This window comes from Podarcis bocagei (genome assembly GCF_964188305.1).
Source record: "Podarcis bocagei genome assembly, chromosome: 6".
Taxonomy (NCBI): Eukaryota; Metazoa; Chordata; class Lepidosauria; order Squamata; family Lacertidae; genus Podarcis; species Podarcis bocagei.
The window spans coordinates 55,508,338-55,525,288 of record NC_138130.1 but is presented as its reverse complement, the minus strand read 5'-3'; the positions used below and the strand labels follow the sequence as shown (position 1 = coordinate 55,525,288).

General features: G+C 42.4%; 1 protein-coding gene and 1 long non-coding RNA gene across 2 annotated transcripts in view; one reads left to right on the top strand and one right to left on the bottom strand.

The window, feature by feature from the left end:
- Positions 1 to 910: 910 nt before the first annotated feature.
- Positions 911 to 6,413, bottom strand: LOC308589953. Its single transcript, XR_014009576.1, has 3 exons — positions 6,319 to 6,413; positions 3,063 to 3,198; positions 911 to 1,721 (listed from the first exon to the last, which is right to left on the bottom strand). It is a non-coding gene; the product is annotated as an uncharacterized lncRNA (long non-coding RNA).
- HUNK (hormonally up-regulated Neu-associated kinase) overlaps positions 5,557 to 16,951 on the top strand; it is a 57,541-nt gene continuing 46,146 nt past the window's right edge. The window contains exon 1 of the mRNA XM_081199532.1: positions 5,557 to 6,393. Coding sequence (XP_081055658.1) covers positions 6,133 to 6,393 — 261 coding nt within the window. The 5' untranslated portion in view covers positions 5,557 to 6,132. The remainder of the gene's footprint in view (positions 6,394 to 16,951) is intronic.

Below are 16,951 nucleotides of genomic sequence, written 5' to 3'. Positions count from 1 at the left end.
TGGTGGCATTAGCTTTTGCAGACTAGAGCCCACTTCATCAGACACACAATATATTTGGGCCATCTGTAATCGCCCCAAACCCAATGTCCAATCATAGGCACCCATTGAAGTTCAGACTGTCCTTATTCTCAGAGAGGGTGGGTCTAAGTCTGTCGCATCCTATTTCCAGATTGATTTTAAAGAGGAATATCTTTAAAAATCTACCCAGGAACACATATTATAAATATGTATTTAAAACCATTGAGAATATATTCAAAACAACTTACAAGGTGGTTCAAGGGTTGTACTCTGCCTCTGTTCCACCCACCCAGGGTGCCAACTTGAATACAACATTGGTGAGGGCAAGTAAGCCCTGCCCTGCATCAATGAACCGCATCCTCCACATTTCACCCTCAACATCCCAATCTCTCCCTCATCGCTCTCTCCAAAATGGCTGCCTCATACACCCTTATACACTGAGACGTCTGCCCCCTCACTGTGCTGTGAACCTGAGGGAGCAGGCAATGGAGGGGCCATTGGTCCACAGCCCATCAAACTCATGCAGGGTCCCTTGTGACATCCACACCATCTTAGGAGCAGATATATAACAGATATATAAAAATGGAATATATCAAATGAACACGTATACAGTATAGCTAAATGAAGCAGTGCTCATCTGCACCTTAAATTTGTTTTTATACTCTTTATTTAATAATCAGGCTTTATTTCAAAGTATATTGATTCCTCCGTGCATTCAGAAGTCTTCACATTTGATAATAAAAACATGTTCTTCATAACTGAATCCCTTAGCAGTTAATCTCTGGTGTCTTCATTAGTGATGAGAATCGCACAGAGACCCAACTGCATCAAGTAAACTGTGATATGCCACATGATTATTGTTGAAACTCATTTGCAAGTCTCTCTGTATACAAAGGAAGACAGAAAAAATGAAGTTTCCAATTTTAGAGCTCCAGATTAATACAATGGGAAAAGGTTGCATACGTTATTCATTTTGCTTAACTAACACAGTATCTTATACATCCTCTTCATTTAATACTAAATATTTCAGTTGGGTTGGTACTGTATATGCGTTAAGAATTTTATCAGAGAACGTGTAAAAAAAAAAAGCACTTAAGTTGCAATTCAACCCTAAATATAATGACTAGGGAGTAAATCCCACTGAGCTCAGGATTTAATGCTGCATAAACATGCACAGGATGGTGCCACAGGGCTGCACTCCTATACACTTACGTGATAATAAGTCCCAACAGCTTAGAGAGTATGCCCTGAGAGCAAGAGCCAGTTTGTTTTCTCCCCTCTGGAAGTTGGCCTAAATTTGCACCTATACATATTAATGAGCATATGCAAATTTTATGCCTCCGCATCTTCTAAGTACCCAACAATGCCCTTTTGCCTGGATCTGTTTCATCACGTATCTGAGTTCAAACACCATGTCATTGCAAAATAAATGGCATCCTAATGTACTTAGCTAGTTTCTGCTTGCAAGGTAGGCTGTGTATTTACTCAGACTCCAGTGCTCTCCTACTGCTGGTGTTTGAACCTCAGTACACAATAAGTTAGCCACAATTCATCTTTACTCTGTTGTTTCTTTATTATGCGCTTTTCCTCAAAACAGCTTCCAAACCATTTGAAACCATAAGCCATAGTTAAGGCAAGGTGTTTACATTTTAGGCATCCATTGTGCATGCGTAGATGACTGCTGCATTGAGTAGGAATTGGGGCTGTGGGCGCAAGAAAACAAGCCAGGTAGTGATATGCACAGCAATGTAAAAGGCAACTTTTACTCTATACTAGAAACCTGTGGTCATTTGGGGATGGGGGAGTGTTGCATTAATTTTGTATGGGAAATTCTGCTTTTATCGCTCCTATGCCCTTCATATCTTTGGCTTTACTTGCATGCTTGGGTCTCTAATCAACAGCCCCTCGCACATACACAGCTATAATAATGGTACTGGGTGCATTTAAAAAATACATATCAAATTTAGTACCCCTCTTTTTGCCAGCATTCATGCATTCACCCTACCACATTTATTAAGGGTGTCAAAATGTTATATTTATCACCAGTTTCTAAGGTGATTTCCAGTGGCTGAATCGCTGCTGTAATTCAGCTGCAAAGAGGCATACAGTAAGGCTGTCCTGCCTTCTTTGCTTTTTCATTTTAACTATAGAACTCCTGGGGTGTGTGTTGAGTCAAAATCTAGAAATTTAAGGGCTAGAGATTAACAGACTAAATCATACACTCTGGGTTTACATCAAGGATACTTTAATATACGGTATTTGTGTGAACTGTGTTTCCCAAAGTGAATTACCTAATTAATGGGGTAATCCTATGACAATATCTACCAGGATGAGCAATCAGGATACAGTGGATCTCTGGATCAACTGGCTGATTCCTGGCGTATGTTGGCGTATCTTCATCTCAGCTGAAGATACGCCAACATAACTTGCTCATCCCAGCTTAGCCTGCTGAGCTGAGCCCAATGTAAGTCCCCCAAAAGGGGCATTCTGGAGGTGTGGCAGGAATGGGACCACAGAAAGGGGACTTAGGTTGGATCCCAAGGTTATTCAGCTTGGTCATCAACCTGATAACATAACCATTTTAAAGGCTTGTTTGCCCTCTTTCCAGTGACTGATTTAGGCGAGAGTGACTGCTTCGGTTGCACTGGATGCGGAGCTTCAGGGGAACTGTAACTATGATGTAGAATGGAAGGGGAACACCAAATTTTGGCGTTGCACTAGGCACCGCTAAAGTTTGAGACCCCAAGGTCGGCCACTGCTCTGCCAGATTTGGAGAGAGCAGAAGCACCCTTACTGAATGGGTTTTGGATCTGGTGTAACTTTATCTAGGCTTAATTTACACTGGCTTACTTTATGCCAGCTTCTTCTGCATTGGGTTGCTCCCAAAATCAGTTTGGCCACCTCTTTGGGTACGCATACAAACACTATATTCTTAAAGACATCAGCCTTGTGTAGTCTTTTTGAATTAATACAATGGAAGCAGTGGCCACAGATTTAGAGTTAGAAAGTTTAACTATTAATAGAGTGTGTGTATGAATACTTACCAAAGTCAACATTCTCCCCCATCTGATATACTTTAGAATCTGTCTGTTTCGGTGCCACTGATCTGTTTCATGAAAATGGTCCGATGGGCTTTTTTCACTTTCCTTTGGAATACAGAAGGGCTCCATTTTTCATTAGCTGCGAAATGGTTTTTTTAAATTTCCCAAATCTTCAAGACAATCATACCGCACTTATCTTTTCTAAAAAAAATTATGGCAAATAACTGAACCCCATGAATGCTATGCTAGAGAACAAAAATACTGATACCATTACATGTTTATCCTCAGACAACTCTGTCTACAATCCTAGTTTGGGACTAGGCAGGCAATTGACTTTTGATCCCTATTCTCACAACACACTCAACACCCTGCGGAAATCCCAGTTTTCAAAATAACTGGAAAACACTTCCTTTAATGTTCTAGGGTTAAAGTTAACATATTACCCTTGGATCAATGAATACGCCCAGATGATGTCTTTCTTTGATGTAACAGCTATGCTAAATAAATTGGCCACAATAAAAACATGAAGCAAATAAAACACCTGTTTATCTATTTTTATTATTGTATTGTGATGTACTCTTAAGCTCTCACTCTGTTTATGGATCTGGAACTAGCCCTATGGATCCCTGTAAAGGTTGGCAATGAACAAATCATAACCAATGTGAAACAGATCTAAGTGTACTATATGAGGCTTGGGATAAAGAACGCAAGAACACAAGGCAGATGGAAAGTAGTGCTTCAGTCTATTGTATCTTCAGGGGGGGCAATATCAACTGAAAAACCTGCGCATAGCAGGGAGAGAAATGAACCAGATTTGTGGAGAAGGTACCTTATGGAGGGAATAAGCCTTTTCTGGGGTTCATAGGCATATAAACTTCATTCAGGCTACTGTGTTGTGCTGAATATGGAAACAGGTAATGAGAACCATATTCAGCCTTGGGGTAAGATGTAGGGTGATTGGCTTATTAAAATCCCATAATTAAAAGTCTTAGTGATAGTACTATTAGCGTATGCAAAGTTTTGCAGTATCAGCACACAAGTTAAGGTTACGTTACCATAAGACCTACCATTAGACTACGTTGGGGGAACAAAATTAGATTCTTATATAGCCCAATCCTACGGGTGTTTATTCAGAAATAAGTCACACTGAGTTCAGAGGGATTAATTCCCGTAAACAAAAGCATATGATTTCAGCTTTTTTCCTGTATGCTTCTATATAAAAAGCTTTTCTAAACTATGGAATTAGTAATTTCAGCAAGTGATCAGGGTAATTGTCACATGGAGTGTATTGCAATTAAAACATTTGCAGAAAGGATTAGGGCTATTGATGCCAGCAATTCCCCTTTTCCTTGAAATGCACTCTGATGGAGATGGCAGGTAGCAGATCTGGGGGTACCATTAAAGGACAGCAAATTGTCAATTAATTATAAATGGCATCCAAAGCTCCGCAAGTAGAAGTCCAGTAGTGAAAGGGGGACCTTCCTGCCTGTCCTATCACTGCAGCCTCCTGCATCTCCCCCCAAAAAGGCACCTGAGGATTGGCAGACTCTCTAAAGGCCTAGGATGTGATTTGTGCACATGGAGGGGATGATTGGCGGTCTATACTTCCTGGGGGGGGGATTGATATTATTTATGAGTTTGTCTCACACAAGTAATAGTTGTGACTTTTCCCAACTATTCATAGCCCCTGTATGTAGTTATATTTACTCAAGTTGTATTGTGGAAGTGTGGAGCGTTTTAAGATAGCAGTTAGAATGAAGGATGTAATGCTTCCTAAAGCTGAGGTTGGGAATTGTTAAAAGCAAGAGGGCTGAGAACATAAAATGGAGGCTGCAGCTCTAAATAAAAATAATGTTTAATATAAGGCGGGGCTTTCCTTTGCTTTAAGCTGCCAAGGTAACTGCATTTTCAGCCTCAATTTCTTACAACAGAAAGGGGAGGTGGGGAGCGCTTATGCTTTTATTGCCAGGGCTGTCACGATCTGAGCTCTGGAGCACATGTCACCCGCAAAGAAGTGAAAGCAAAGTGAAGTGCTTTCAAGCACAAAAGGGGCTCAAAGCAACACAAGAAAAATATTATCGGGGAAGGAATAAAAGAGATCTTGAGAAAAATAAACCAGGCTTTGCTCCGAAAGGAGTCACGCAGAGCGCCTGTCACGGCTTGACTGCCCTAATTATAGAGAGAAATGCAGCATCTTCGTGAATTGAAGGCGTAAATAACTCGCTGGCAAGGGGGCTCCTCGATGCGATTTGGCTTCAGGGTTGAATCTGTATTACACCAAAAACACGGGGGGGGGGGCAGGGGGAGCTGCCCGAATTTCTAAAGGACCACGACTGCTGTCGAGTTTTCATTGCATCTGTTCTCAGCAGAGGGATCGGATTAAATTACTGCCAATTTAGCCTGAATGAAACGTTTCTCTCCTCCCCCCCCCCCCGCCTCCCCAGACCCCTCCCCGCAAGAGGGGAAGAGAGCCTCAAGCAGCCGCACCAGGAGAAAGAGGCAGCCAGGCGCGGTACGAGAGGGAGGGGAAAAGTGATCGACAGATCCAATGAGGGGAAGGCAGCCAACGGGCTTCCACGGAGACTGGAGACAATTGATCTGCGGGAGCTGGCTCAGGCTCCCTCTTCAACGTGAGGCGTGCACAGCCTCAGCCTCGCAGATCGCCGGAGCTGGCTGCAAAGCTGCGCGGCTATGGTCCGGAGCTAGTTCCTCGTGGCGGCCGAATCGCGCTAGATCTCCACCAAGCCGGGCAGACCCCGTTGGCGAATCGGGTTTCTTTTCTGTTATTTTGCTTTTTTCATTGCTTGCTTGTTTTGCTCTTTGCTTGACATTTCCCTGAGAGGCAAAGTGCGCCTCAGCAGCCAGCCAGCCAGCCGCCGTCGGGTCCCCACGTGCACACGCGGGTGCCGATCACATTGGCAGGCTGCTGCTGCAGACTTGAATTTGGGGAGTAGCGGTCTCAGAAGCAGGAGCTAAAGAAAGAAAGAAGCGAGTTTCTCAGAAGCCCTTTGGCACAGCAAGGGTTGCAAAGGCATTGATTGCACCGAGTTGCGGCGGCGGCAGCAGCAGCAGGATGCCGGCGGCTGCTGGCGACGGGCTCCTGAGCGAGCCCCCCGCGGCGAGCTTCGGCGACGGCGGCGACGAGCCCACGACGCCCCCCCTCAGCCCCGAGGGGACGTTCCTGGCCGCCTGGGTCAACGCGGCCGCGTCCCGGGAGCGGCTCCGCGAGTTCCAGCACACCAAGCGCGTGGGCAATTACCTGATCGGAAGGAAGTTGGGCGAGGGGTCCTTCGCCAAAGTGCGGGAAGGACTGCACGTCGTGACCGGAGAAAAGGTACTTGGCTCTCGCCCCGCGCTCGAGGGGGGGGGGCAGCCTTTTGTTTTCCCGCCATATGAACCGAGTCAGGCTTTGTCAGTGGCGTAGCGTGGGTTGTCAGCACCCGGGGCAAGGCAAGTAATTTGCGCCCCCTAACCCGTGGATTTGCGCCCCCTAACCCTAACCCCCAGATGTTGCGCCCGGTGCGGCCGGCCCCCCTGCACCCCCACGCTACGCCACTGGGCTTTGTTGCCCCTGAGGTGGCCCCACGTGAGGCGACCTCGCCGCCTATTCCGCTGCCCGGACTGCTTCGCGCAGTTGCCTGCTTATCGCCGCTTTGTCCCGCCACCGTCCCAGCCTACCCCCCCCCCGCGGCCAAAATTTGGTTGAATGTCCGGTCAGGCGGTTCCCTCTTCCCCGACAGTCCCTCGCCGGTCCGCTCTGTCCATTCGCGTCCCCCAAATTCCCGTCAGCGAGTTGCCCCCCAGGGGCCGCTGTTCGCTACTTTCCCGCTCGCCCAGACTCTTCTCCCTCCGGTTCTCTTCCTATCCTTTGTAATAAGGATGGACGAGAGCTCTAGCGCTGGCTTTTTTGCTTAAATGGGCAAGCGCCCCCCGCGCTTTCCGTGCGTGGGATTCTTCCTCTGGCAAGGGGTAATAATAACAATAATCAACAAACAAAACACATAGCAGGAGGGGTATTCCAGTGTTGAGGTGCACCAAGAGAAGAGAGCCACCAAAGACATAAAATGTGAGGTGGCCGAATGCAGCAATGCCTTGTGGCACTTAAAAAAATATGACAGCACAATCCTATGCCTGTGTGCAATGGTTGTTGTATTGTGCTCCACTGAACATACAGTAATGGGATTAATCACTGTATAAGCATGCATAGGATTGTGCTTTTTAATGTGACATGTAAGCTGCCTTAAGAACCAAAGAGGAACTCTGCTGAATCAGGCCAAAGGCTCAACTAGCCCAATATTCTGCCAACCTAGCAGTTCAAAAGCACACCAGTGCAAGTAGATAAATAGGTACTGCTGCTGCAGGAAGGTAAACAGCTTTTCCGTGTGTTCTGTTACTCGGTACGGTGTTCCATTGTGCCAGAAGCGGTTTAGTCATGCTGGCCACATGACCCAGAAAGCAGTCTGCGGACAAACGCTGTCTCCCTCGGCCTGAAGCGAGATGAGCACCGCACCCCATAATCCCTTTGACTGGACTTAACCATCCAGGGGTCCTTTACCTTTTACCTTCTGTTTTTATTACAGTGTAGAGGCTGTTGGTCCAATAGAGACTATGCCACACACACAAAAACACAGAAGTTGTGTGGACATAGCAAAATACACAGTAATCAGTAGTTGCCCAGGCTTTTGCAGTAGATATGTTATGCATTTTCCAATTAGTAAAAATAAAGCATTTAGTGCTGCGAAGATGCAATAACACTACAACAGACGCTCAATACAGACTGTGTCTGGATTTGACATAACGAATGGGTGACAACCGCACCTAGAAAGGTTCTTGCTTTTGGCATTATTCAGTGTGTGCTCTAAATATGATAACTTTGTTGATAACATGCAGCTTTGCTCAATAGTATATGACACAAATGACCATGCTTAATTAAACCACGTACACTTAAATGGTAGTGTAAGGGAAATACAGTGGTACCTCGCAAGACGAATGCCTCGCAAGACAAAAAACTCGCTAGACGAAAGGGTTGTTTTTTTTTTGAGCTGCTTCGCAAGACGATTTTCCCTATGGGCTTGCTTCGCAAGACGGAAACATCTTGCAAGTTTGTTTCTTTTTTCTTAACACCGTTAATACAGTTGCGACTTGACTTCGAGGAGCGGTGTGGTAGCCCTTTTTGAGGTTTTTAAAGACTTTGGTGATTTTTGAAGCTTTTCCAAAACTTTCCCGACACCGTGCTTCGCAAGACGAAAAAACTCGCGGAACGAATTAATTTCGTCTTGTGAGGCACCACTGTAAGTAGGGCCATTCCAGGACAACTCCAAAATGTGATTTGAAGATGACAACTCCAGAATATTTTGGAAACTCTTACCAAACAGGTATGTGGGTTAATGCTTGGGAGCGACGCTGAACTCTTGGGTAATTGTGGTGTGTGACCCAGTGATCCAGATATCTTGTATGGCTAAACTTCAGAAGTGTTTCTGGTTAGATGACTATGGGCTGTCTCTGAAGATCCAAATAGCATATAACAGCCACCAGGATGCTTTTGGGAGTCAAGCGCTTTGATCATGTACACCTATTCCCTGCCAGTTGCACTGGCTGTCTACTCATATTCAAGCTCAGTTTAATGTTATGTTCTTAACCTTTAAATGGTTTGGGACCAATTAATTTGAAGTACCATTTTTACCTACCCAGGTGTTGGGGCTGACAGTAGAGGCCCTGCTCTGTTGCTTTCCCTTAATGAGCTATCTTGCTGGTGGGTATCAGGGACAAACCTTTTCCAGCACTGACTCCTCAGCTGTAGTTTCTTCCTCCATGAAGTGCATATGACCCCCTCTTTGATTTCCTTTCAGACATCATCCTCAGCTTCTCATCATCCTTTTAGTGAAGCTCACTTGATCGTTTAGCTCTTGCTGTTTGTTTTAAATTTTATTGATTTTCAGTATTTTAATTTTCATAAGAAATATGAATTTTCTTATGCATTGTGGTAATGCACCATTTGAATGGGGTCTCTAAAACGTATATAAACTAAATAAATGTGCTTCAGGTTATTAAATATGCTTAAGGTCACAGTTCACATTACCTGGAAGTAAGCCACATTGAACCAAGTAAATCCTTGTAGGATCAGTCTTTGTAATCAACACATATTATTTTAGTTAAAAAAAAAAGTTTCTTTACAGTCTACCTCATTTTTTGTCATTTGAAGGTTCTTTTTTTTACTAAACAGATGCCAATACAATAAGACATGTTGTTTCTTTTGTACATGCAGTCTGGTCCTGTACATGTTTACTCAAAACTAAATCTCACTGAGCTTAATGGAGCTTGCTCCCAAGCAAACATGCAGAGAATTATCAGGTTCAGGTAACGGGTTGTTATTTCATATCTGCTTCCTAGTGTCATCTGGTGCTGTGTTCCTAAAACGTTGGGTCATGCCCTTGTTATCAGGAGAGTTGTAAAAGCAGAGGTTAAATGAACAGCAGTTAAAGCAATCTCTTGGGGACAGCAAGAGAAAATAGATATAGAAGTGTTGCTAGAAGAACATCAAGCTTAGATGTTGTTGTGGCAGAAATATTTAACTAGTAGATCCATTTATCAACTAACATATTTATGTCAATCAGAAAGGTGCCCTTGATTTATTAAGCAGATGATTTTTTTTAAAAAAGTAAAAACTTTATTTTTAATATTTATACTACCTACATACTGCAAGCATTCCCTTCATTCTGAGGAGGCAGAATGCATTTTCTAAGATTATACCCACTGCATCATCTAAAAACAAAAGTATTTCCCCTATTTTTCATATGCAAACTACTTTAATTTAATCAATCAATCAAACAAACAAACAAACAATTAATTGACTAGGTTTCATACCATTAATTAAACAAGATTTATTTGGGCAACAGTTCTATTGGCTGACAACAGGGAGCTGGACTAGGACTGAATAATTTAAGGCTCATGAGAGCTCATATATGATTCTAGAGTAGGCACTTTACTACCTCTGTTTTTCTCTTGCCTTCTCGCCTAAGTGAATCTGCCTCATCAGTCCACTTATCCCAGGACTACACACACACATAGTTCTGAATTTACAACATGCTTTAAAAAAAGCAAGACTTCTTTATGCTTCCATTCATCTAAGACTGGACTTCATCTTCAGTAATACAGACAGAAGACATCAGGGCTCATAAGAGATAAGACATACACAGGAATGGCAGTGCTGTACTCTTCCTGGATAAGCAAATTTTTAGACTATTTAAGAGTATATGCTGCAGAATCTTCCTAATCCGTAGCCTTCTTTATGTGTTACTCGCATGATGGGGTTTCCATGTAATCAAGGGAGAGTTGGTCTGTGATGTTCCCCAAGATTAAATTGTTTTCTCTGCTCCTCGTGTGCACCTATGCAGACATCCATGGGTAATACCTAGATGTCAAGGCAGGGTAAACCTCACAGATGAGACCTGTGGCATGGTTCTGCTACCCCTTGACTGCATAGAGACCCCTTTGCATGAGTAGGGCATTACAAACTAGGGTCTAGGTTTGTCACTTTTTCCTGACAGGCTCCCTATATTTCTGCCTGTCATGCAGCAGATAAAACAGGTTCTGTTTCCCCCAGCCTGGAGATGTAGTGATGGGGAACTGCTGAATTATGTTGCTATACAGCTGTTAAAAGCACCCACATTCCAACTGTCTTTTTCCAGCAGCCGCACTCAAACTGTCACTCACTCTTAGCTCCGCCCAGCATTCCATTCCACTCCCTTACTGTCAATAATTCTTCCATTCAAGCTTCCTGTCACATTGGACTTATCAAAAGCTAAGAGCTGTATACAGAGTGGCAAAGAGCTTTTTATGTCAGGGGACTCAACTCTGAAGAAATCTATGTCTCTTTCATAAATGTGGCACTGATTAATGAGTTGCAGTTCACATTGGGGCATTGTGCAGATCCACTCGTCAAAGTGACTGTCAAATCAAAGTTTTATGTAGGACTGCCTCTGAAAACAGTTCAGAAACTTTGGCTGGTGCAGAATTCGGTGTCCAGGTTGCTCACCGGAGGAACAATGCAGAGTGCTGGTTTGACCAATTAAGCCTTAAACAGCTCAGGACCACAATACCTCAAGGACCTCTTCTCTCCATATGAACCTAACTGGACCCTGACATCATTTTCTGACGCCCTTCTTCGTGTGCCTCCTCCACATGAGAGGTCCAGAGGGTGGCAGCAGAAGAATGGACCTTTGTGGAATACTCCGGCAGGGAGGTTCAGCTGGTGCCTTCATTAAAAACCTTTAGGCGCCAGGCAAAAATGTTCCTCTTCAACCAGGCTTTTGGCTGATTAACATCCAATATCCTTTTTACATGTGTTTGGGGAAGGGGTTATTGGTTTGAAATAAGCACAACAAAATTTATCTAAGCCATTTTTTTTTTGTTACTGCCAGTGTTTTTTTAATGGGGGGGACGCAGGGGGTATGTATACCCCTAAACATTTTAGGGGTCTAAGTTTGGCCTCATTGAGGGGCAGTATTTCAATATGAGTAGGAAAATGAGAGTACCCCTAAACATTTTTATAGAAAAAAGCACTGGTTATAGCTATAGGTTTTGTCTTTTGTATTCTATTTAAGACAACTCTTTTATACCACTTTCATGTTGTCAGACTATGGTTTCCTTACCCAATATGAATATAGAGAAGATTGAGGCAGTTAAACATATATTAGCTGAAAACAAGTGAGGCAAGCTATTTTTACAGTGGTATTATAATAAAGTAATGTAAACTTTTAATATTGCAAATAACATAATTAGCTTTAGGTGGGTTTCATGAGTGCATACGCTCTCTCTTTAAGAAAAGCGATAGCAACTTCGTACGTTTCCATGGCATTAGTTGCAAAGCTGGGTTAAATAATACAAGGAGCCCAAACAGAAAATTCTCTCCTACCAGAGCTGTGCCATCTGTGTTTCTGACAAGACTGTACAAATGAAATAATGCTTGTAGCAGACTCCTGAATCTTTCATAGCCAAGAGTAATCCAGGACTAGCTTCCTCTGCTAATAGACAAAACCCCTGCTGGAATGTAATGGTCTGTACAATGCAGGAACCCCATGTGTCAAGCCTTATATAAGTCCTCTGATGGGTGTCTATGGATCTGGGAGGGTTCAGTAGCTATTCCTTCTAGTCAGCCAGCCTGGGATACAGTCTCAGAGAGATTAAAATTCATGCCCAGCTTAAGCAAACATACATTAACAGTTTTATGTTTACCCAGCCGCCCTGAGACCTCCAGGTATAGAGCGGTATATAAATTAATAAATTAATAAAAAACTAACTTGGATCAATTTAGCTGCAAAACTCTCTGCTACGATAAATAGCCATTGTGGTATATATTTATTTCTGGAAGTATTTAAAACCCAAACTTTTATACAAGTATATCAATTAATTAAGAGCCTGAGGTTCAAATTCCCACTCAGCCATAAAGTTTGTTGACTCTATGCCTGTCATTTTCTTACAACCTAACCCTCTCGAAGGTTTATTGTGTGAATGAAAGGGATAATAACTATGCCACTATGGGCTCCTTGTGAATGTTGGTACATACTTGAATTAGAAGACTGTGTTGTCCACCTCGAGCTTCTGATGAAAAAAACTGAAAACCTATTTAACATCTCAGTGCTGCACAACAGAATTAGTAGAGCCTGCTTGGTGTTTGGATGATTGGTTCCTGAGGCTAAATAATGCTTGAGTAGCTCATAGGTTGAAACCAAGGATAACTCTTGCCGTCACAAAGTTTGCCTTGATTTCAGCCCACTAAGAAATCTATTTATCCATTTCATTAATGGTACTGCAGTGCTTTAAAAGAGTCATTCTTCAATTTTTTATTTTTGCATGAAATCAGTTTTGAATTACAGTACCTGGTAGTCAGTGTGAAACAGCTGCTAAAGATAAGACTTTCACAGGTTGTTGTGCAACAAAAATAGAGTGACTAATAGTAGAAGTGGTCTTATTTATAGAAAGCTCTGTTTTTAGACTATATTTCTAAAGCAAACAGCTGCTACTCTGTGTATTTTAGAACCTTGGAAATGCAGGGGTGGCTTGTGTGGGAAGAACAAGCACTCCACAGAAAGCTAGAAATTCCTGTTAACCTTTGACAGGTTGATGTTGAATGAGGCAAGCAGCCTCTAAAGACAGCTGTGTAGCAGGTCCTGTTGGATCTGTCAGTGACCAGTCATTTCGCATAGAATTTTTTAAAAATTACATGCTGCCATAGCAGGCACATTTCCTTTGAACTGTGTGCCTTGCATTACCTTTTGAATCACTTCTGAGGGGCTGAAGTATGTATACAAATAGCAGTGCAGTTCCAAATCTTCTCAGCAGGTGTTGAGTTTTGCTTTCAGGGAACCTTAATAAGATTCAGTCCTAGAAATAGTTACAGGGTATATTGTATGGTTGTTCCAAGGCAACCGTAAATGCTTAAGTGGCTAAATTAACAACCATTTACGTTTAAATATTGAAAATGCTGAGAGATTACATTTGCAGGAATATGGACATTTCCCCCACCTTCATTTGCTTTAGCTAGTAAAAATGCTGGCAAAAGTGTAATCTTCCTCAGATATATTTCTCCTGTAGTTGTTGTGTTTGAGATAATCCAGTCTTGTGCACTGTGATTATTACATGTGCTTGTTTATATATGTGTCAGACCCAAGGTTCAAGTCTCCACCTAACCATGAAGCTTGCTGGGTGACCTTCAGACAATCCCTGTTTCTCAGGCTAATGTACTTCATAGTATTGTTGTCAGGACAGGAGGGGGAAACTATATAAGATGCATCAAGGTCCTTGGTTATTATTGGGCTATATGTGTATTATCATTAAACCACTGTGCTATTGATTATCCCATCATTAATTAGCTCTATGGTGGCTTTCCAGGACCTCACCCAGCAGTGGAGAATGCATCTTTAAATGCACCAGGTCAGAGTGAGGCTGCAGAGTCTTCTTCTGTCAGCCCTCTCCCCCCTCTTCCTGCCTGCTGTAGTGAGCAGCACTATGTTTTTGTATAGCAGCAACCAGGGGAGAATGGCGGGTAAGGGGACCAGCAGAAGGGCAGCAGCAACTACATTTCAGTGTGTAGACACTGCATATTGGTGAGACCTGGTGATCATGTTTTCCTTTGCATTTGGGCTTTAATCCACCACACTCAATATAGTGGCCTTAAAGTGGATAATCAACCCAGGCAGGGTTTCTATGACAACTTATTTTGGAGGTACAGTACAGGCAAGTCCTGAATGTAAGAAAGAAACCCCTTAACTAAATTGGATGGCATGAGTAACATTTCAAAAATGGTAATATTGTGTCTTTGCTCCTTTGTTTTTGTTTCATCGGATAAATTTAATCTTCCCATGTTTTCCTTTTTTAATTCCCTCCGAGTTACTTCCTGTACACACACATTTAAAGAAGAAAGTGTGATTTTCTTCACCATCAGTTTAAAGGGAAGTGTTAGGCACAAATTCTTTGTAAAACATATAAAACAACCAGTGGAATTTTTCCTCTCTCCTCATTTTCTTACACTAAATTAGGATGAAGAATGGTATGAGCTGCCATCCCTCTGGCTGGCCAATGTAGGTGAGGAACTTGATCACCTGACTCAAGTTTCCTGTTACAGATGCTTAATCTTTTGATAGCACATTCCTCCCAAGCAGATTAATGAGATGAATAACTTTATATCACAGTAAGAATTGCCATGCCTTATTGTAACTTCCTTTCAGTCCTCATTTGCCTGTAATTTTATCATTAACCACAAAATCCAGTCTGCAAAAGTGGGCTTAAATCTGGTCAAATGTTGATTCTTTGTTCATTTGTAAAGATACTGTCAAGTTTGTAAAATGTGAAATGTAACTAAATATTTTATGCTGTATTTCGTTTCCTGTCTAGATACTTGTTTGATATATAAGCCTCGACATAAATAAAAACACATTTTTTATCTTTTTCTGAGACCTATTAAAAATGAACAAACGCAAGAAATTTGGATTAAGGGAAAGAAATCTCAAGTCTGAATGTTATTGTTGGGATCTAAAGTACATTATCTGTGCATCCAGAGGCTTTTGCATTTGAACCAGGCCTGCCACAGTTCTGCTTTTTCAAAGAAACTTCACCTGCTGAATCGAATCAGAGTTTCCTACCAGTGGTCCCCTAAGTTTGGGGTACAGCTTTTTCAGTTGCATTGGAACTCTGACCAGTGTGTGGGAAGTTTTACAGAACGTTGCTGTACAAGCAACATTCCCCGTTCAGCCATTTGGGTTTTGTAGCCTTGCAAATAGGTTCACAAATACCTTTACTAGCCTGCCTGGCCACACACCTGTACCAATCACTTATGTCACCATGGTGGCCGGAATGGGAATCAAAACCTTCCAGTGCACAGCAGCATCCCTGCCTGTTCAATGGGAGGCCATTCTTGTTCTGAAAACCTGGCTAACTGCCAGCATTAGAAGGATAGAACCTTGTGGCAGGAAATATTGTCTAATATGGCACAATTGATGCTGTATTTTTTTATATATTAAATCTGTGCAAATGTCATATTTCAAGAAAGGTCATATGTTGTTTTAAAACATAGCCAGTGGTTGTATGGTGGGGGAGGTGATAGGGCTTATTGCTTTGGTAAGGTAGCATGACGTAACATGTGCAGGAAATTTTAAATAGCTTAATGTTTAAGTCAGGATAAGCACCACGCTGCTGAGGTGCAGTCACCTGTGTATTATTTGTTACATAATCAGTTCTTTCCTTGGCTACTCAAGTAACAAGCCTATTTAAAATTGTCATCCTACACTGCATGTTTCTAGAAAGGGAAATGGTATTTACTACTAAAGTCTGTTGTCTGCAAACCTAGCCTGGATTCTAGGAAATTCATATTAATGTTTTTTCTGCTGAAGTTTTCAACGTGTTCTGCAGTAGACTGAATTAATGCACATGTGGCAGGTACTTATCCTCTTGAGATAATCTGCTTTCAAATTTACAGTATCTTCAGCAGTGAACATTGGTAGAGCCTCAGCCCCCCACCCCCTGCGCATATAGTCATTTCACTTGTGGATGGCCGATGGTGGAAATATTCCAGTGTTTAGGTTAAATTGACACCAGGTGAATTCTTATGTGAAAATCACATCTGGTTTCTTCTGTATGTGTTTGTATTTCTTGCAATTTTATGATGTGTAAGGTTGTATGCCTGTTCTTGAAGTCATGCTTTTGTATATAAATGTTTTGTTAGTTAAAGCATGCCCTCCACTGGATTCATTTAAGTTTGAAGTCCTTTTGAAGTTAGTTACACCAGGGAGAACACTGACATATTCATTGGTCAATTCTGAAATGTTGCTATAAAGCTTCATAAAATATTCTATATAAAGTCACTGGTTGTGTATAGCGCGGAGGGTGAGGGAGCAAGAACTTTCCTTTGTCCCCCTTTCTCCAACACATCTGCCCAAAGAGAAAAATGAGAGAGAGAACTCTTTTCCTTGCATGGCCTCCTGTATCTCTTTCCTCTGGATTTTCTTAGCTTGGAAGGACAAGATGGAGTGGGGGCAGAAGGACAGATTTGTGAATATATGTATAATGGAGAAGTAAACCTGAAAGAAAGCTCGTTGTTGTGTAATTTTTTCTCTCTCTCTTTCATGATTTCTTATTTAGCCCAAGCCCTTTTCTGGCTTAGAAATGCAGGAGGGGGGCACCCTGTACCTCAGCTCATAGAGCACCAAAGGTGCATAATGTGCTCTTAATACGTCTCATTCTCCATTTTACTTCTCCTGTTGGGAAATGACAGCTAGTCTGTCACATACAGATACCTGGGAAAGTTTAAAGACGGAGGTGTACATGAGGATGAGATCTCAAGCGCTCTTCTGATTTTGCCACCTTTTCCAATGGTGTTTCAAATATACGCAATTTCA